At 45.9% G+C, this 20,323-nt stretch overlaps 1 protein-coding gene across 1 annotated transcript in view; it reads left to right on the top strand.

Annotated features, from left to right (window-relative positions):
* COL4A6 (collagen type IV alpha 6 chain) overlaps window positions 1–20,323 on the top strand; it is an 82,588-nt gene that overhangs the window by 31,114 nt on the left and 31,151 nt on the right. The window contains exons 7-22 of the mRNA XM_024128062.3: window positions 366–428; window positions 1,241–1,276; window positions 1,456–1,497; window positions 2,426–2,518; window positions 3,760–3,805; window positions 5,434–5,450; window positions 10,290–10,349; window positions 11,610–11,654; window positions 12,139–12,192; window positions 13,355–13,424; window positions 14,495–14,602; window positions 15,509–15,649; window positions 16,477–16,581; window positions 18,352–18,512; window positions 18,984–19,163; window positions 19,697–19,880. Of these exons, the coding sequence (XP_023983830.1) occupies window positions 366–428; window positions 1,241–1,276; window positions 1,456–1,497; window positions 2,426–2,518; window positions 3,760–3,805; window positions 5,434–5,450; window positions 10,290–10,349; window positions 11,610–11,654; window positions 12,139–12,192; window positions 13,355–13,424; window positions 14,495–14,602; window positions 15,509–15,649; window positions 16,477–16,581; window positions 18,352–18,512; window positions 18,984–19,163; window positions 19,697–19,880 (1,405 nt within the window). The remainder of the gene's footprint in view (window positions 1–365; window positions 429–1,240; window positions 1,277–1,455; window positions 1,498–2,425; window positions 2,519–3,759; window positions 3,806–5,433; window positions 5,451–10,289; window positions 10,350–11,609; window positions 11,655–12,138; window positions 12,193–13,354; window positions 13,425–14,494; window positions 14,603–15,508; window positions 15,650–16,476; window positions 16,582–18,351; window positions 18,513–18,983; window positions 19,164–19,696; window positions 19,881–20,323) is intronic.

Here is a 20,323-nt window from a genome sequence, read left to right as displayed (position 1 = left end):
GTTTTATTGATCTTTGCTATTCTTTCCTTCATTTCTTTTTCATTTATTTCTGATCTGATCTTTATGATTTCTTTCCTTCTGCTAACTTTGGGGGGGTTTTGTTCTTTCTCTAATTGCTTTAGCTGTAAGGTTAGGTTGTTTATTTGAGATTTTTCTGGTTCCTTGAGGTAGGATTGTATTGCTATAAACTTCCCTCTTAGAACTGCTTTTGCTGCATCCCATAGGTTTTGGGCCATCATGTTTTCTCAGTTTTTAACTATCATGAATAAAGTTGCTATGAACATTCTTATGCAATTCATGTGGATATATTTTTCTTGAGAAACTGTCATACTTTTTTTGACCTTGATAAAAACATGCCTCTCTAGGGCCCACAAGGAGCACCCGGATCTCCAGGAGCTGTGGGACCCATAGGACCACCAGGATTGCAAGTAAGACCCACCTAAATCTACCACGTGTTCACAGCATTCACATGAATGCTTTCCCTACCAGGCCATGGATTAAATGTAAGCCTATGTAAATGTAGCCCCTCCTAGCAGAGAAAGGCAACTTCCATTCTTGGAGGTTAAAGTGAAGCATGCTCTTGTAAGGAGCTATTTGATATCTTCTTTTATCAGAGTCTCTCTGACCATCCACTCTGTGCCTCGAAAACCTAGTCTAGCTCAACCTAAAGTGTAGCCCAAGGATGGCTAATACCCGGCACATCTATTGTGACCTTCCACTCCCCTTACCCACGACAGACATTGCTAATCAATCACACCATTATCACCCACCCTGAGCACAGAGGCAGCTTCAAAATCTTTCTCAACACTTCACCTTGGAGAGCTCTTCCCACCTACCTATTTCCCATCACTGGCTATAGGAAGAGCATAGCCAGTCATCTGTGTGGTTCTGGGAAATCCACATCCCCAGATTGTTCTCTCTCCAATGTGTGAAATCCCACCACCACTGATTACTTTGGTTTACTTTCACCAAAAGTCATCATTTAAAAAGTGCTGGCCTAATGGGAAGAATGACACATGAAGTCTTCACTACCTTAGCATGAATGTGGTTATCAGGTCAATTGGGGAAATTTCATAGGAGATTTCACAAAAAGGAACCCAGGGAGAAGGAGCTAGAATCTGCTACACCAAAGCCAGACCACACCAAGGGGGTGGGGGACTTATCTTCAGTGACTCTCAACATGCCTAGATTCTTCGGGGCTGAAATTGAAAAGCACTCTTTCCTTTCATTTTAAATCTAGGGTCCTCCAGGCCCCCCTGGTTTCCCTGGTCCTGATGTAAGTATACTTTGTCTTGGGGCATTTGACCTCCTACCACTAAGTACTCTAGTTTCCCCGGAGATATTCTGGTCTGGGTAAACATACTTTCTGGTAAAAAAGACTGCATTCCAATTTAAGTTCCTGGAGGTTGTTTAGTAATTGATTTTGTTTTTCCTCCCTACACCCCTGTGCCCCAGGGGAATATGGGGTTAGGTTTCCAAGGAGAGAAAGGAGTCAAGGTAAATAAATTTTGGAAACTACGCTCTGCAGTCCATATGCTCCTAGAAATGTCTCTAGCTGCACACATGTGCCTGCTTGTGGTAGGGCTGTATGTGCACGCATAGGCTACCGTGGTCTTTTTCCTTCACAATACTGTAGTCTTCCTGCTTCCTACCTGTGAAATGTACATGTCTTACAAGCATACGCTCTTGAGCTATATTTTCTCTTCCTTCCACCTGGGTATTTCCCTGCTGATTTGTATTATATTGTGTCACCTCCTCTTTCCTTTTCTCTGCTTCTCTTCTCTCCATCCTTCCTCCTCCTCCTCCTCCTCCTCTCTCTATCTCCTCTATCTCTCCTTCTTAACCCTCTCTCATCATTCCCTTTTATTTCCCTTCCCTCATTGTCCTATTTCCCTCTATACAAACTGTATAGTGATTTAGGAGCCTCAAGGGAGACTGGGAGCTTGCCCTCCCCATCCTTGGCAGCTGCCTCTTGTAGATTGCACTGTCTTCAAGGAGCAACTCCAGTCTTCAGTGTTCCAACACGAACTTCACTGCCTCTGCTTGTGCTCTTGGCAATGATTGGACCAATTAGAGTCTGATCACTGTTGCCAAAAAGTAGCCATTTACCTTGCTCAAATCCTTTTTTGCTTTCTTCTAAACACCCTTTCATTCATGACCATGGCGACCATGAACCTGCCATTTACTTTCATCCATCTTGCTTCCTCCCTCTGCAGTGCTGGTACAAAATGCATCTGGTCAGGCTTATAACTCTTTTCACCCCTTGAGACTGGTAGCTTTGTTTCCTCATTGATGCAAGGGTGAGGGTGAAGAGGCTAAAGTCATGGACAGTTGATTTGTGAATTACATCCTGAGGACAAACCTACCCTCTGGAGAAATATCTGTGTGGTGTCTGCTTTGCTTAATGTTTACTTTGATCTTACAGGGGGATGTTGGCCTGCCTGGCCCTGCAGGACCCCCACCATCTACTGGGGAACTGGAATTCATGGGATTTCCCAAAGGGAAGAAAGGATCCAAGGTAGTGAATATTTGAGAACAAGAAGTTAATAAGCCTTTTCCTATTAATACCAGAGTTCAACTCTAATAACCAGAGTATACTGGAAGGATAGAGGGTTCTGGGTAATATGGATATGAGCTTGCCTGGGTTTCTGAATATTCGTTCAAGTGCTATTTTCTGTGTTTGTTTTGCAGATTCAGTTATCAAACTGCTGAATAACTTAAAACAAACATTGAATAGTTGGGGTTTTTTTCCTCCTAACTACCAACCCTGTCAATACTTATGTTGTCCCCAAAGCACTGTGACAGAACAATAGGGTATAATGGTTGCTTTCAAGTTATCTGTTTAAAGAAATTATTTGCCCTCAGAACATGACCCTGCAAATACGGTATACTGTCACCAAGTGGCAGTAGATGCCCTAATTTGCCTGATCTGAACGACCAAGTCTGAAGCTGTAGACCTGTTTAAGCGAGATATTTTATAATCTGTATTTTGATATGAGAGTACACATGGTTGTATTTGAATGACTGTTTGCTGTTAAGGTGTGCAGATATCTTTCAGCAACCTGACTTCCCTTCCTTCCTGGGGATTCCTTAAGTTTTGTGATCCTGCACCTGTGGTCAAGGGACCCAGGCAGGGGAAGGTGTTTAGTCCCATTTCTTTAATTCTGTCTTTGTGGAAGCAACAGCTCCAGGCCTTCTCCAGGTTTACCGGAAGTAATTATTGAGTTGGGAACAGTTTGGGAGCATATGAAAAATTGCTTTCCTCCCTAATCATTCCCAAACCTTAGGGAGCCCTTTCATGGCACTTATGGATAAATTAGCATATCAAGGAAAGAGATTAGAGTATTATGTTGCCCTTTGCAAACTGTAATTGTTACTCTTTTCCCAAAACCATTGATGTCTTTGCAGCCAGTAATTTGCTAGAGGAAATCGCACTGAACAGCTTCTTCCGCTAGAAAGAAAGCAGATGATCATCTTTTCTATCTCCCAATTAGCCTGAGCATTTGAGACTCTGTTTTGGATAGTTTTCTTTGCCTGTCATGGACTTTGGTCCTTTCCACACTACTAAGGGCTCCGTAAACTAAGACATCCTGGTGTAGTTACTAGTTGTGGAGACTAGGCAATCTGCACCAGCCTCTGGTGTCCCAATTGTGATACCCTATGGTTTCCCATTGTCCAGCCCAAGTAACTCAAGGGAACCATCTCCTTTATGTTCACTGCTTCCTGCTGCTACTCACTAAGCTTTGGTTGATTTTCCAGGGTGAACCAGGGCTTCAGGGCTTCCCAGGAATAAGTGGTCCTCCAGGTCTCCCGGTAAGTCTCCCTATTTGGTCAACATGTATTCAAGGATCTGATTGGACAAAAGCTATACCAATAGAAAGCTAACAGGAAGACCTCCTTCCTATGGTTATTGTAGAGAATTTCACCATCTTCATTGTTAGAAGGCATTTAAGGAAATGTCTTGTTTCTCAAACCCATGGGGACATTAGGTTCTTTATGAGACTATATAGCTCAGAGGTTATAATCTCAAGCTCTAGAGTTAAAACAGACCTAGGCTTGACTTCTGATTTCAGCAGTTTCTCGCTATGTAACCTTGGACAAGTTTCTTAACTTTTCTGAGCCTCAGTTTCCTAACCTACCAAAAAAGTGATAATAATGGGGTGGTCATGAGAATTAAGTGAGATAATATGCATGAAAAGGGCTTAATAAATGCCCGGCACCTATCAATTGTTGAGTAAATTGTAGTTAGTGTTAGTGATCCTAGTTTCACTTTCCTATATGCCCTTGTATCTTAGATTCTTTCACCCAACAAATACTTTTTGAGGGCCCCTATTTGCCAGGCCTTCTGCTGGACTCTAAGGCTGCAACAGCAACTAACAGTCAGATAAGTAAAAGTCCCTGTCCTTGAGGAAAGTACATTCCGATTGGGGGGGATGAGGGAGGGGAGAGAATCAACAAGTAAACAAATGAAGGAGAACAAGTTCATATATTGGTAAGTGATACATAGAAGTTCAAAAAGGGTAAAAGTGATGGATTGTGGATGGGGAATGGGATGGGCACCTTTGGACAGAGTGGTCAAGAAGGGCCTCTCTGAGGGATCGCTTATTATGAGGGAGCGAGTCATGTGAAAGGTTGGGAAGAGTGTTTCTGGCCAAGGGAACCACAAGTGTCAACACCCTGAGGTTGGAACCAGCTCAGTGCTTTAGAGGAACAGCAAGAAGGTGAGCGGGTGGAGAAGAGTGAGCGGGGCCAAGAACCAGGCAGAGAGGCAGGAGCCAGATCATGGAGACCTTTGTAGGTCAAATGTGGCTTTTATGTTAAATGTAATGGGAAGCCATTGGAAGGCCCTGACTTGTATTTTTAAGATCTCTCTGGTGGTAGTGGGAGTTGGGGGGCTGGGTCATGGAGGATGGGGGGAGGGGAAGGCAGCAAACAGAGGCTACTGCAACAATCCTGGTGAGAAATGGTGGTGGCTTGGACTAGGATGATGGCAGTGGAAATGGAGAGAAGTGCATGGATTCAAAATGTAAAAAGTTTAAAATTTTTGTTACAGAACATTTCAAACACATACAAAGTAGGGAGAATGGCATAATGGTCCCCCTGTGTACCCATCACCTAGCTTCAATAATTAGCAACTCACGGCCAATCTGAAGCCAACAACAGATGTAGCATTTCATTACAAATGCCTCAGTATTTCTAAGAGATAAGGACTTTTTAAAAACATAATGATTTGTAGGCCCAGATGTCATCACCACTAATTAATTATCAGAAATGACAATATCTGTTAAGTCAGAATTCAGGTTTATGATTGTCTCATAAATATATTTTTTTATAATTACCTGGTTTTGAATCAGAATCCAAACAATGCTCACACATTACATTTGGTTGATATAGCTCTTAAACTACAGGACATGTTTTGAAGGAGCTGATGAGATTTCCCTGGATTGGGTGTAGGGGTCAGGAGGGAAATGGATGAATCAAAGATGACTAGGCCTGCCCCCGGCTTGCTGGCAAAGTCGGGAGAGATGACTCCGGTGCTTCCCTGCAGTTCTTTGAAACACTTTGGGTCTCTCCAGGTGGCCGGAAAACACAGCCAGTAGAGCCAGTGGCACAGATTGCTTCCACAGTGATCCCTACTACTCCATAGAGACACAGGGGCAACAGAGAACCATCTATTCAATGGCCTTGATTTTAATCAGCTCAGTATCTAATGAATCATAAAGGGAAAGAATCTTGATGTTAGAGACAGGACACCTGGACTTCAGCCTCAGCCCCAGTTCTGGGCCTTCAAGTATCTGAACCTCTCTGTATATATGTCACGTGGCAATGGTCATATCTACTGTTTTGAGGCCCAACTCACAATGTTCATCAGGTTTCTTTACAAAGTATAAATCTGTGCTGTCCAATATGATAACCACTAGCCACATAACAGCTACCAATCCCTTGAAATGTGGCTAGTCTGAAATGAGGTGTGCTGTAAGTGTAAAATACACACCAGATTTCCAAACCTAGGTGTGAGGAAAATAATCTAAATTATCTCATTAACAATTTTTACGTCAGTGTTGAAGTGACAATATTTATGATGTGTTTGGTTAAATAAAATGTTGTTAAATTAATCTCACCTATTTGTTTTACTTTTTTAATGAAGCTACTAGACAATTGAAAATAACATAGTAGTTCACATTATCTTTCGATTGGACAGCACAGATATAGAGTACTTTGCAAGTGGGCTGGGGAATAAAGTCTGCACCTTTCTTTGTGAGCATTTCACATAGATTCTAGTCACCTCATATCATCCCTATGATGTAAGCAAGGTGGGTTGGGTTTATACCCCTGACTGATGAGGAAACCATGCCCTGAATGGGTGAAGGCTTATCCAGAGTCACCCAGCAAGTTATTAGCAGAGCTGAGACTGAAATTCAGTTTTCTTGAATACTAGCCAACTCCAGGCTTTTTCCTCATACCATACTGCCCCCTACTGTTCAGTTCATTCTTGTCCTGGTGGTTGTGGATTGTGTGATCTCTGGTGCTTTGCAGTTCACTGGCTCACGTTCCCTCCCTCCTTACCATTCCCTTCCCTGTTCTACCTCAGAGGATTTCCCCTTCTGCAATTTCACCCGTTCCCTTTTGCCCTGTGAAAGAAAGACACACTGACTGACAGCAATGCACAGTGATAAATTGCTATACCGTTTCAAGCTCAGCATTTCCAGTGTTTCACAGTGTGGCCTGACAAATAGAAACCCCAGTTGATTGTAAAGACATCCAAGGTGGAAAAAAAAGCTTCCTTTATATGGTACAGCATATTTTCAGAGAGTGGGAATCAAGAAACCAGAGTTCTCAGGCCACTTTGGTGTGGATTCCACATGCAACCCTGGCCAAATCCTATAACTCCTTTGCTGCTAATATCTCTATCTGCTTAATGGGAACATTTATAGGTGACTTCTGTCAGAATAGTTGTAAGAAGAAAGGTGGTGACGTGTTTGAGATGCTCTGGGCTTTTTAGAGGAAACACGCTTAAATCCAAAGCCCTCACGTCGGCTTTCAGTTATCCACACTCACTGAGAAACAAGGCAGCGCTGAGGGTGGAAATCTCTAGGGAATCTGAAATGTTCCCTTCAACCATTTGTTTTCTTTCCATCCTAGACCAGATCTTTGCAGGAGCTGCTGACAAGTGGCCAACCTGAGTGATTTAGACCTCACTTTCTTTCCCTTGCCCCTTCTGCAGTGACCCGGCATCCTTGCTTTTCTGGCTCAACCCAAGCTTCACACATTTCATGACATTGTCCCAGCAGCACACTCACGTGTAGGCCACAGATGCTCCCTTGGAGATTGTCAGAGAGAGTCATGTACCTCTGTGCCCTCCAAGGCACCAGCAAACGCAGGGTAAGGCAACATGGCAGATGATGGGAGACAGAAGGGAAGAAAGCGGTGAATCCTGAGGTACCTATTGAGTGGATCTGAGGCAACTACTGGACAGGCGGGAGTTCTGCTGAGCATTAGGCTTTCCAGGCACTTCAGGTAGGTCCTTCGGAGGAGGAGCCCCATCTTGACAGACTTAAGCTAAGCCCTCCCCTCCTCTCCCCCGCCCCAGCCCGGCGCCCTGAGGGACAGTAGCAGCAGCGTGACAGGGTCAGAGTTGAGAAGGAGACTGACTTTCCTAACCTCTCAAGTTTCACATCTCAAGTCACCCTCGCAGCGCCAAGCCGAACCGATTGCTGCAGTTTAGCCTCCAAAACGTGACCCCAAAATATGATCATTCCCCGCCCCTCCCCCATGGCCTCAGTCCCCCTTTTCAGGCTTCAGCCTCCCTCCTGCCTTCCTGCCCTCCTTCTGCAGGTGGGCCTCGGCCCTCTCCACCGCCCGCACTGGGGCCGAGCGAGGAGCTCAGGCAGAGAGGCTGACCACCGTGCTGGCGGCCTGCCTCTCGGGCCAGCAGGCCTCTGAGGACCCAGGGCCAAAGTGTCTTTCACTCCACAGCGGGGCCTGACAGCCCCTGGTTCCAGCCTACTGTTTGCAGCTTGCCTTTTTCTCACACCCCCCTCCTCACCCTGCTGTCCGCCCCGACTCCCAGCCACGTGACTGAAGTTGAGTTTTTGCAGAGCCACTAATGTCCATGAACCCAAAATACCAGGAGACCAGGGCCCTAGAGAGCAGGCCCGTAAACAGCTAAGCCAGTGCTCTGATGAGGTGTTCCTGACCGTGGGTGAGAAGCGGTAAGGGAGCAGTGGGTGCTTATCAGCTCATGATGGCGAGCGACTGGGACGGGGCCGGGGCCCAGGACACCTTGCCGGAACAGCTTGTTCCGCAGGGCCTCGTACAGGGCCTCCCTGTGCTGGGAGACAAGCTGAGCCTACAGCCCAGTATCTTGCCAAGTCATTTAGGTTTTATTGGTTCTAACCCCGACACACAAATTGCTTTTTAACAATTTTTTGTTTCCTTTTTAAACTTTGTATATGTTTTTTTGCTGACCTTGTAGCTCAAGCTCTCAGACCCTCTCTCTGAGAAAGCAAGAGTCCAGAGGCTCTTTGTGTTTTCTGAAGAAGAAGGACAAGGCCCCCTTGTCTTTACAACTGTGGAAAAGATAGGTGGAGGCTGTGAGATGGTACCTGGACATTCTTTTTCTCACGCTTTTGAACAGTTTTTCTCCCTGGGTCACTGTTCCATTTAATTCAACAAGTATGTATTGGACCACCTTGTATGTGTTCAGGCTACAGTAACATGCCTTGGAGGAGACAGAAGTGAATGTGATACAGACCTTCTCTCACAGACTTTCATGTGGAACCTGGCTTAGTGCTTGAAGAGTTTGGGGCAGCGTGGGCTGCCGTAGCTTCTGTGCACAGGCCAGGGAAGGCTCCGTGAAGTGTTTGACTTCAGCCGCCAATAGATACATGCCACCAGGGGGCAGCATGCTTTGGTTTCCAATTTGAGCTGCAGAACTAAGTTTGCATTCAGTTTGACAGACGGGCCTTTCAAATAGAAATCCTGTTCAGCATGAGGTCTGAGCAATTTGACTCCTAACTGTAGATGTAGAAAAGAGGGAAGGCAAGTAGGAACCAAAGGCTGCTTTGAGTTGGACCCTTCACAGACATACACACCCCTCCTCAACAACAACAACAATAAAAACAACTCACGTTTTAAAAACAAAAGAAAGGAAAAACTTGGGCCTAGAAAACTAAGGGCTATTCAGCCAACTGTACCCACGGGAATGCTCTGAGTATGAAAGAGGAAGGAAAAAAACTACAGATGGGATTGGAGCAGTGCTTTTACAGTCCGCTGAGCCAGGTCATGTCAAGAGGACAACAGGAGATGTGCCATAACATTTAGTGTCTTGCACAAGCTTACATTTGAGAGAACTTCACTGCCTCCTTTACTCTCATAATAGTCCTAAATGCTATTTGCCAACATCCGTGCTCCAGGGAGGCCCATTTTAAACAGTAACAACAAAGTGACCTCGATTACATTTGCCATGAAAGACTTTATCCACTCTGGTAATGAATTCTTCTGTATCTCGGGGGCCCAGAATATGCTTGCCCTGTACCCAGAGGGGAGGAAGCTCTCTCATTCACTCCGCTTTTTGGATTTCTGCTTGTTCCTAGAGAAACCCCAAGTCATGTCCGTGGCTGCAAGCCCTCACCTTCTCTGGGCAGGACAAGAGGCGTTGGTGACCATCTTGCAGTCCCTTTGAGAGTGTTCCTAAAGCCCGCACAGTTCTAGATCACGCCTAGATAGAAACACTCCTTCCCCCTGAAAAGGATGTTGCAGTCATCATGTCTCCAAAGGGCAAAAGCTCTTCTCTCTAGCATCGATCCCCAAGGATTAACACAATTCTCCATTTGTGGGCCATCTTTGACCCAAGCTCCTAGATGGTGGGAAGCAGCCTGTTCTCTTGGAAAGGGCCCTGGAATGGAAGCTAAAGCCCTGACTGTCTCATTGACTCTCTAACCCATGCAAGATGCTTGGCCCTTCTGAGTGTTAGTTTCTGCATCTGTAAAATCAATGAGGTTAGATCTGTCATTATTTCTATGCTGTTAGTTCGTGTTTCCATAAATACTTGTAATAGTTTTTTGGGGAGAAGACATTACTTCTAGAACCAAAAAGAAGCCTTGAATGAATGGTTCAAATTATCTTCAAGTCCTATGTGTTTCTCAGGGGGTGACGAGACGCTCAGCATGGTAAGCTTCCCCAGTGGGACAGTGGAGCTGATTGGAAATTACCACCTTGCTTTGGATGGAGCCAGGAGACCTGGGAGGAAATGAATGTTATAATCTGTGGTCTCTTTCTTCCTTTAGGGATTTGGAATTGCTGGAGAAAAAGGAGAAAAGGGAATCCCTGGTTTGCCGGGACCTAGGGTACGAACCTGGAATTTTGCTTGCCTGGATCTGTCAAGTCACCCGGTCCCTTTTCTTTCCTGTTTGCATCTCTGTTATGTAACTTGATGGCCTGCTGAGCTTCTCTTGTTTCTCTTTCTCAACCCTCGGGCAGGTCCCTAAGACCTCTTCCTCTCCCTTCTGCCACATTCCCTTGACTTAGTGGCTCCTTTGAATAAGGAATGAGGTACAGTAAGTCCCCTACATACGAACCTTCAAATTGTGAACCTTTCAAAGATGCAAACGTATTAGAAACCTATTACAGTACAGTACTATATAGCCAATTGTGTTAGTTGGGTATCTAGGCTAACTTTGTTGGACTTAACGAACAAACTGGACTCACAAACGCACTCTTGGAATGGAACTCGTTCGCATGTAGGGGACTTACTGTACCCCCTACACCAGGTGGTTCCTCAGCCCGTTTACTCTCCTTGTCCTCAACTATAATTATCTTCTGGGCTAAAGAATGACATGTCTTACTTTCATTCCATTCTATCCTGAGGGAAGGTGGGGTAGGGGCAGTTTGCAGGAATGGAAGAAAGAGGACCAAGTGCAATTTTTATAGGACAGAAACAAACCTGGGAAGTTCTAGAACATAGTGAGTAATGTTTGGAGTCAACATTTTCCAATAATAATCTCACTTCAAGTGGAGAAATAACTGTTAGCCTCTCTGATTCCTAGCTTCAGGCACTTAGGTCTTACGTTGTTAGTAATTGGCCAACCTGAGCCTTAAAGAAGCAACATTTCAGAGAATGAATTGTCTTTTTAGCTTGGTCATGAAGTTTGTCAAGAGTCTTTTGCGTATTCAGCAATGTTCATCCATTACCCTGCCATTTCTTTCTCCACTTTCCTCTACTCCCTTGTCTTGAAAACACAAAATCACCAACAAAAAATGCATTGGGGGAGAGAGACAAGAGGCCCTCCCACAATCTATTTTAAAATCTCATGACTTGGAACTAATGCAGACTAAGTATAATACCACCCAGCCCTTCTACCCAATTCCACCTGGTACTTAAAATGTTTCCATTTATTTAGCTCTTTAAAAATTCCCTGTGTGCCTATTCAGCCTGATGGATTAGTGCTTAGAAAGAAGTCATTAAGGCAAGTCTAGGAACATTCTCTTACCTGGTTTTAGGAGCTGCTAAATCCTGATCTCAGTTGGAGAGCTTTGTTATGTAAGTCTAGTTGCTTGGTCTAGTATGGACTATTAATCTTTCTAAGGTACCTCTATTCTCTTTACAGGGTCCCACGGGTTTAGAAGGAGTCCAAGGCCCTCCAGGGAGTCAGGTATTTTGGTTACTATCATTAAAGCCTCAGTGTATAAAATCCAGATCAGAAGGCCCTCTTGCTTCACTTAACATGACCATCAATCCAAAGGGGAACACTGCTTACAATTCAAATTGTCCGCCTCTCTTTGTTTGATAGAATCTCAGCCACTCACTTTTGTTTTTACCCAAGAAGACGAGTGTCCAGTGTTCAGTGCTATGATGCAGTCGTACTCCTTTAACATGTTATCAGGGCCTAGCAAAGCCAGCCTGCTTGTATTCATCTCTAGCCTTGTGGCCCTTGTACCTCCTAACACGCAAGTTGGCTACCTAAGCGCCATATTGCCTTCTAGAACATTTTATGGCTTCCAGAGTCAGGTATGATCCATATATATCCTGGAATGCCGGCCAAAATCCCTGTGCCATTTGCCCTGGCCTAATCCGAAAACCACCCCCTCTTATACTCTTAGACATTCAATTCAGTTGTAACTATGTTTCTGTCACAGGGCAAGAAGGGGTCTTCAGGTTTCCCCGGGCTTAATGGATTCCCAGGAATTAAGGTAATGTTGTTGGGAAGTGAAAATCCAGGATTGAGGAGATGGAAGGATGAAGAATTAGTATAAATGCTATTTAGTCCATTTGGGCTGCTATAACAAAATATCACAGACTGGGTGGCTTATAAAAAAGGGAAATTTATTTCTCATAGTTCTGGAGGCTGGAAGTCTGAGATCAGGGGGCCAGTATGGTTAGGTTCTGGTGAAGATCCTCCTCCGGCTTGCAAACTGCCTACTTCTTGCTATGTCCTCACATGATGGAAGGGGCAGGCTAGCTCTCTTGGGCCTCTTTTAAAAGGGCACTAACAATGGTGGGAGCTCTGCCCTCATGACCTAATTACCTCCCAAAGGCCTCACCTCCTAATATTGTCATCACCTTGGGCATTAGGTTTTCAACATGAATTTTCGGGGGACACAAACATTCAGATCATAGCAAATGCCTATATGATGAAATGGAGTATTTTTTAGTATTTTGACATTTTAGATGTCACCCTTTTCACACGAAATGCGTACAAGCAAATCCATCCCTACAAGGAGAACTATTTTATTATTGGCATTGTTTAGAATTGCCAACTTTTGGGTTTTGTTATCATTTTTAAATTCTCTCAAGCAATGCATCCCCTTATTGCCTGCACCTGGGGCAGACAGCTCCTACCCCCCCAACCCTGGATATGCCACTCTGTCTGATTCTGGTACCTGAGTCTCCCATTTGAGAGAATTAGGACTCTTTTGACTTCCTCTGCCTGACATCAGCCACTAACAAGGGCCGTGACAGTAGCAGAGTCCCAAGCCTGCTGAAAGTGGGAAAAAAAAGTTAAAACTCTGTTCCCTCCTTAGCACCTCTTGGGTATAGCCATATTGTCTATTCCTGCGATATGTTTCCCAGGCCCAGAAGCAGATTGTCTTGGAGTCAGGTTGCAAAATAAAATTGGGATCCCTTGTCCTCGACAGGTTCTCAATTGAGTGTCAGGCCTCTGGGCTGCCTTGTGTCACCTTCATCTTAAATTTATTGGACTTTGAAATTAACTTATGGATTATTTGGCCCTGGAAATCAGGGGTTACAGAAGGAGGAACCTTCCATTGTCCCAGGGAATGGTTTTGAGGGAACATAAATCTTACGTGATGAGGTCACAGAAATATTTGTGTTTAATGTATTTAATCTTTGCAGGGTGAAAAGGGTGACATTGGCCTGCCAGGCCCGGATGTTTTCATCGATACAGATGGTGCTGTGATCTCAGGTGCAACTTTTCATTGATTGGAGTGGAAAAAAAAAAGATAGGAAGTTGAATTCTATATCCCCTGTAATTGTTAAGAGGATACTTTGTCAGCCACTGGATTGCTGCTAAACCTGATCCCCACAAGGGCCACTCATGGATCCTAAACTTGGGAAATGAATCTAACTCCAATGTCTTAAGCAAAGAAGCCAAGCCCCATACTCCATGTTTGTGCTGGGTCCACCAAGACTAGGATTTGCGTTGGCCTGGGTCTGGATTTGCTAAAAATGGTTCTCCTAGTGATGCTTAGGGAAGGATTCATACCCTCCCAGCTAGGCTAACTTCAGCCTGATACTCTGGGACACACGGGGTCTCATGTATGTGAGCCCATGCATGCTTGAGCTTGACAATTTCACAGGAAGTGGAAAAGTATCTTCGGTTAGGGGAGCAAGTATCTTTTGGTTAGGACAGCCCTCAATAGTATGACACTTTGGAAGTTTGTCTTCACCTCTCCTTGTTCTAGTTACTGGGTGTGCCGAACTCGTCCTTTCGCCTTCTCTAGAGATCTAGATGTCAGTGTCTCCAGCTACTTCTCGCTTGACCAAAGCCTTCTACTGTAGTGCCTCTTCCATCTGGGTCTCCTAACTTCCTTCTCCTCACATCCTCTCAGGCCTGTGCCCTGTCTGGTAAACTCATTAAAGCTGAGGTGTTAATGGTTGACAGTGGCTTCCTGTGTTTCACGCTCAAGAAACCTGTGTATAACATGAAGAGTAGACTTCAACACCTTAACCCAAATGGCAGAGATTTGAGGCGTGACAAAAGATTACTAGTAGTAGAAGAACCTTCCTAGTACTTATCAGATCTTACCATGGAAGGTAAGCCCTGGCCAAACCAGTACTGGACAGTAGGAGAGCCTTAGCTCGAATAGGCCCATTATCATATGAGGGCATTAGCATCTGGGAGACCTATGAAGGGTAAGAAAGGTGCTTCTAACCTGAGGACATCTCCTTGCAACTCTTTTGAGGCATTTTGTGGCATTTGTGGGCCTCCCTTCGGTTTGCTTACTGCTTTTTTTGTTGTTGTTGCAATGCCAGGTTATCCTGGAGACCCCGGTATGCCAGGCCTCCCAGGCCTTAAAGGAGACGAAGGCATCCAGGGCCTGCCTGGCCCTCCTGGTGCCCCTGGATTACCAGCTTTACCGGGTAAAACAAACTAATCCACCCCATGCACAGATCTCCACTTTGGTGGTCAGCATCCCCTTCTATACTCTGGTCTGGGTACATACCCAGCCAAAGTCAAAAGAAAGGTAGACTATAGTCAGTAGGCTCCCTGCTGCAAGCCCAAGGCCAATGTATATGAGAATAGGGCCTGGGTAAGCAGCTTTCCTTTGGCCTCAATAATGTACCATAGCTAGACAGGCAATCCCAGAACATCAATGAGGGGGCCTGGGTTGGCCTGCCAGAGCCCTGTCACTCTTCTGTTTATGTGCCATCCCAGTTGAAGGAGCTAACAAATGCCCACACGAAAGTTTGTACCCAGACCTTCACTCTGTGCTTAACCCAGGCACTAAATGGCCCCAGGATCCTGTAGATGACATCCTTGACACAATCATTGGAGGAACACGCCCAGATGTCACTCTATAGTAGTAAACAGAAAAAGGGCATGCCAGAGTCTGGGAGGCAGTGATGTTCCAAATATAAAGCCTCAGACATTACTTTTAAAGACAGCAGTTTCTAAATTCTCTGGAGATGGGCCCTCTGTAAGGATACCTGTGCTTTTAAAACGGCCCCTTGGAGGAGGTACAGCTGATCTCAGCACCAAGGTGGAAAAAATCTAGAAATGGGAGGCTGGAGACCCAGGTTTCCCTCTCAGGTGTGCCACTTTGAAGTTCTGCACCCCTGACCATGTTTCTGTACGTCTTTGGGCCTCCATTTCCCAAGAGGTGAGGCTAGCTGATTCCTAGGGACCCTTCTAACTCAGCTGCAGGAGAAGGGCAAATGCTTTCCCAAATTCTTCCTTGGAGCTAGTGTCTAACATCGGCACTGATTGGAATCCCCTGAAGAGGAGGGTGATGTGATGAGCATTTTTGTGTGGGCTTATCCTTCCAGGTGGCCCCGGTGCTCTAGGGCTCCAGGGAGTTCCAGGCCTGAAGGGGGACCGAGGAAACCCCGGCCGCACCACAATTGGGGCAGCTGGCCTCCCTGGGAGAGATGGTTTGCCAGGCCTACCAGGCCTACCAGGCCCACCCGGTAAGTTGTTTGTGTCTCCCTTTGGTCTTGAGATCCAGGTGTGATCCAGATTGCAGAACAGTCCTGATTTTTGATGGAGGGAGCATCTCACAGGTTAGGGACCACAGCAATCAGAGTGTTCATCAAGAAATAGGCAAGTGAGGGCCATCTCGATGATCAGACACTACCTAGTGCCTTCTGACTTCGTCGTCATTCCATTTGCCCCTTCACTGTTCTCAGCCCCTAGGCCTGTGGTCTTGCAGCTCCTGAAGGAGCAGCATTGGCTCTTTCAAGCTTTCCCTGGTCCTCAGGGCTCCAGCAGGGCGGGCTGAGAGTCCAAGAAATGGGAAACCAAGCCTGGATCCTCAAAGTGGCTGCTAAAAGCCTCCACAGGGCTTATTCTCCTTAGGTCATCTACCTGAGTATGAGATTCTAGATTCTAAGAAAAAGGCTAGAAATATGCCCCGCATGTTTCTTTGTAACCTGCAACCCCTGACCACTGCAGCTTGTACTCATCTCCTCTTTTGTCCTAAGAGGTCTTCCTGGGATAGACACGGGGACTGCTGAGTTGCTGAAGCTGCCTTGGTTATTCCCATATCCCCAATGTCTAGTCCAGTGCCTGGAACATAGTAGACATCCTATAAGTAGTAGTAGTAGAGAGAATTGAGCCAACAGAGTTTGGACTTGCTACAGACTTTGGGTCCTTGTCTTGGATTTTTCTTGAGGGGAGGGTGTCTCTGCTCTGGTGGTTGAGGCTCAAGGACCCTTGGTGACTGAGCTGCTAGGCTGAGTCACATGAGCCCAGGTTCCTGTAAGTTGCCAATCTTTTATGTTTCTTTTTCCTAAAGGTCCAGCATTTGAGACGGGAACTCTACAGAGCACAGAGCCAGGGTTGCCTGGTCTCCGAGGAGAACGAGGTCCGAAAGGCAACCCAGGCCTCAAAGGAATCAAAGGTGATTTTGTCCCCTTAGGTTTCTTCGTTCCCCAAGCTCCCTGGAGAAGGCCCTCTGGGAAGGAGCAAACTAACAGCCTTGGGAACCTGAACAGAACCAATCCTGGATCTTGACTGGGGATGTGATTATACGACTGTTGGAAGTGCTATATTTGGAGCTCTAAGACTGAGGCTGGCGATTGAGGCCACACAGGACAAAGTGGCCCCCAGGCTACTCTTCCTGCCCCCTCCACCTGCAGCAGCTACTCTGCACATTCTGCAGCCCCTCTCAGTTTGCAAGGCCAAGGCAGGAAGTCGCTTATGATTACCTTCAGCCTGAAGGAGAGGTCAAGACCTGGAACTCTGAAAAAGCCAACTGGCTCCAGGAAAACAACTCCGGTCTCCACAGATTGACCGAAGGACTGATGATTGCCCCAGCCTTCGGCTGCCTTGCACTTTCCATCTTCCTGTTGTCTTGGGGTCATTCGTCCATTTCATACTCTGAGGGGCAGATGCTAAAGTGCAAATAAATCACTTCATTGAGTTCCAGCCCAGGGCAGGGTGGAGGAAGAGGTGAAAGTACTGGCTGAAGAGACGTTTGGGTATACCTGGGGGTTTCAGGTACCTGAGATCTCTCCTATTCTCTCAAGGAATTTACAGCTCTCCTCGACCTCAAACAGAGAGCTTTTAACTCACTCTTCTCCTTTCTCATTGCCCTATCATAAAATGGCACTACCTAAGTATAGGAGCTAGCTCAGAAATTTTTGAAAGCCCCATCTCTAATTTTTAGATCCAGGGAAGATGGTTGAGGGCAAAGGATATTAAATTTCAAGTCTTGACCTAGGAGGTCAACTTTGGCCCTTCCCTGACTCACTGCAGAGCTAGTGTGCTTCTTGATACCATTCTCATACTTAAAAACAGGGCCAACTCTAATGCCTCCCCTCCTATATTCCCATGGGACCAGAAGGTTTTTGTTTTTTTTTTTCTCTCTCTCTCTCTCTAAGTCTGGAATAGTGATAGTGGTTCTCAAGTGATTCACTGGACATGAGAATCACCTAGGGGAAATTACTACAGATTAGATCCTTGGATCTGGCCACCTGAGAGTCTGATTGATTGGACCTGGGGTGAGGCCCAGCAAGCTGCCTTATAAACAAGCATCCCAGGTGACTCACGCAGGAGGTTCATGGATCACACTCGAGAAATGATTATTTGGAGAACAGGCTGTTCTTTCAGAGTTTCAGGGATTATCGATTTTCTAAAGGTAGGAAGAGGCCCTTCAGGATCTTAGGGAAACTCAGAGTCACCTCTGTTGATCCAAAGTCTCCTTTCCTAGACCGTAAGCATGGAAGGTATAAGTGGCTGGGCTATAGTGCTAGTGACTCCTTGCTGTCTCTTCAGAGATGCTTTGCTGAAATCTCTGTCATCAATTCATTTGGCATTTGTCTCTGTGTACAAAAGACAGGGGAAAGACATTTTGGTGAATCGGATGTTCAAGTGGCTTGGATTCCAGACTCTCAGTTGGTTAGTATAGGTCAGTGGTTCTCAACTCTGGCCGCACATTAGACTCACTGATGGCTGGGCTCCACCCCAGAAGATTGAAATCCAAATCATTAGCACAGATGTACTTTAATGGAAAGTGAACCTAGTTCATTCGAGTCTGTTCCCTGCAGGCCTTCTGATTCCCTCCATGGAGTTGTTCAGGTCACAAATTACCACTGGCAGGTCTTCCTTCTTCTTGGAAAGATGGCCCACTTAGATTAATGTTGTCTTTTTTTTTTTTTTTTTCCTCCAGGGGACTCAGGTTTTTGTTCTTGTGATGGTGGTGTCCCAAACATTGGACCACCTGGGGAGCCAGGCCTGCCTGGGCCACCAGGTCTCCTGGGCCTTCCGGGCCTGAAAGGAACGAGAGGAGATCCAGGCTCTGGGGGTGCACAGGGCCCATCAGGGTATCCAGTAAGTCCTACCAAACTTTGGCCCTGAGGGAGCAAATGGGAGCTTTCAAATACCCCTCACTCCTCACCAGTCACTTTCCTAAAGCACATAAAAGAAAGATGGGGATAAAGCAGACCTTCAAGGTTTTGATCCGTAATATGAAGAAGTCTATCTAGGTATCTTGAAAGTCCCTTTCTGCTTTAACCTACCTATGTTCCCTCCCTTCCTCCCTCCCTTCCTTCCACAAAATTATTTACATTTGCCTAGAACTGTGCCAGGCCCTGAAGACAAGGTTCCCATCCTCAAAGATTTCAAAATTTAGAAAGGGTAAGAAAATAAATGGACAATTATAATCCAAGATGACGACACAATCCAGTGTCCAGAACTGCACCAAAATGTACCCAAGGACCTGTTTTAGGTCAGACCTATGCGAGGTGCCAGAATCCTATGAAGTCTGCGTCTCCTCATCATTCCCTTCTGTCTTTTTGTCAGGGTGTATTTGGGCCTCGAGGTCTGGCAGGCCCCAAAGGAAAGAAAGGGGAAGCGACTCTCAGTACAGAATCAGGGATGCCAGGAGATCAGGGTGATCCTGGTCCCCAGGGGCTCCCTGGTGAGACAGGAGCCCCAGGCAAGGACGGAGTACCAGGTTTACCAGGCCTGCCAGGCTTTCAGGTAAGTCGACTGTTCCTGGGTAAATAGTGCTGTAAATCCTCACACCTGACTTGGCAGGTGGCCGGGTGGGGAGTATCTGATGGCTACTTCCTGCCTCTGCCACGGACACTTTTGGCTCTGTGCTTTTCCTTTCTGTAAAATAGGAATCTTTTTCTCAGAATGGGTCATTGGCTCACTTGATAAACGCTCGTGACAACTGACCACATCACTTAAAATGTTTCAGCTTCTCAGGAGCTTTCCCTTGCAAGTAATCCAGCTGCTTTCCATGACCCGCCCCCCGCCACCAGAGTTGTCCTTCCCCCTCACCCCCACCAATCTAGAACCTTTTGCATTATCAGATCACTCAGGGTTGACAAGCTTCATTCCCATTAACTCGACTCAGAAGAATTGATTGAAAAACTAGAGTGACAGAGAATTTTAACCAAAAAATAAAGCCCTGCTCATACTGGTTAGGTGTTTCTTTCCTATGGTCAGAGGGCTCTCCAGATAAGTCTCTTAAGTCATGCTTTCATCCTTTCCTATGTGTTGTCTAGGGTGATGGTGGACAGGGCTTCCCAGGTGAGAAGGGGTTACCAGGACTTCCTGGTGAAAAAGGCCGCACTGGTCCAATTGGCCCCCCGGGAATTGGGCTACCAGGATCTTCTGGACCTCGTGGACTTCCTGGAGATAAAGGGGTAGATGGATTCCCAGGGCAACCAGGCCCCCCTGGGATTCCAGGTGAGTCAGGGAATCAGATGGCTTTGGGCTTGGAGAACTGACTCCTTGAGGGTAGATATGACCCAGACGTGTGGAATGTGTCATAAGAAGGCTAACTGGAATCACTACTTTCAATCCTCTTGAGGGTTTTCATGTGGAAAAAGGATCATACTGTGGTACAGTTACACAGAACAATATAGATTTCAGCCCTACTAAGTGAAAAACTTCCTAACAGGGCAGTCTGAAAGTATAACAGAATGGCCTTGGGAGGTTACGAGCTCATAATCCCTGGAAGATTTCAAGCAGAAGCTGGATGACCATTTATTACAAGTGCCATGGAAGTAATGAGTGTACATTGGACAAGGAAGGCATCCTCTAAGTTGTATGGTAATCTCATCAGTAGGGAAGAACCTTTTCTTAATTCATGAGATCTCAGATTGAGAAGAGACCCTAGTTCTATCTAG

This window comes from Physeter macrocephalus, chromosome 21 (genome assembly GCF_002837175.3).
Source record: "Physeter macrocephalus isolate SW-GA chromosome 21, ASM283717v5, whole genome shotgun sequence".
Classification (NCBI taxonomy): Eukaryota; Metazoa; Chordata; class Mammalia; order Artiodactyla; family Physeteridae; genus Physeter; species Physeter macrocephalus.
This window is presented reverse-complemented; position numbering and strand designations above follow the sequence as displayed.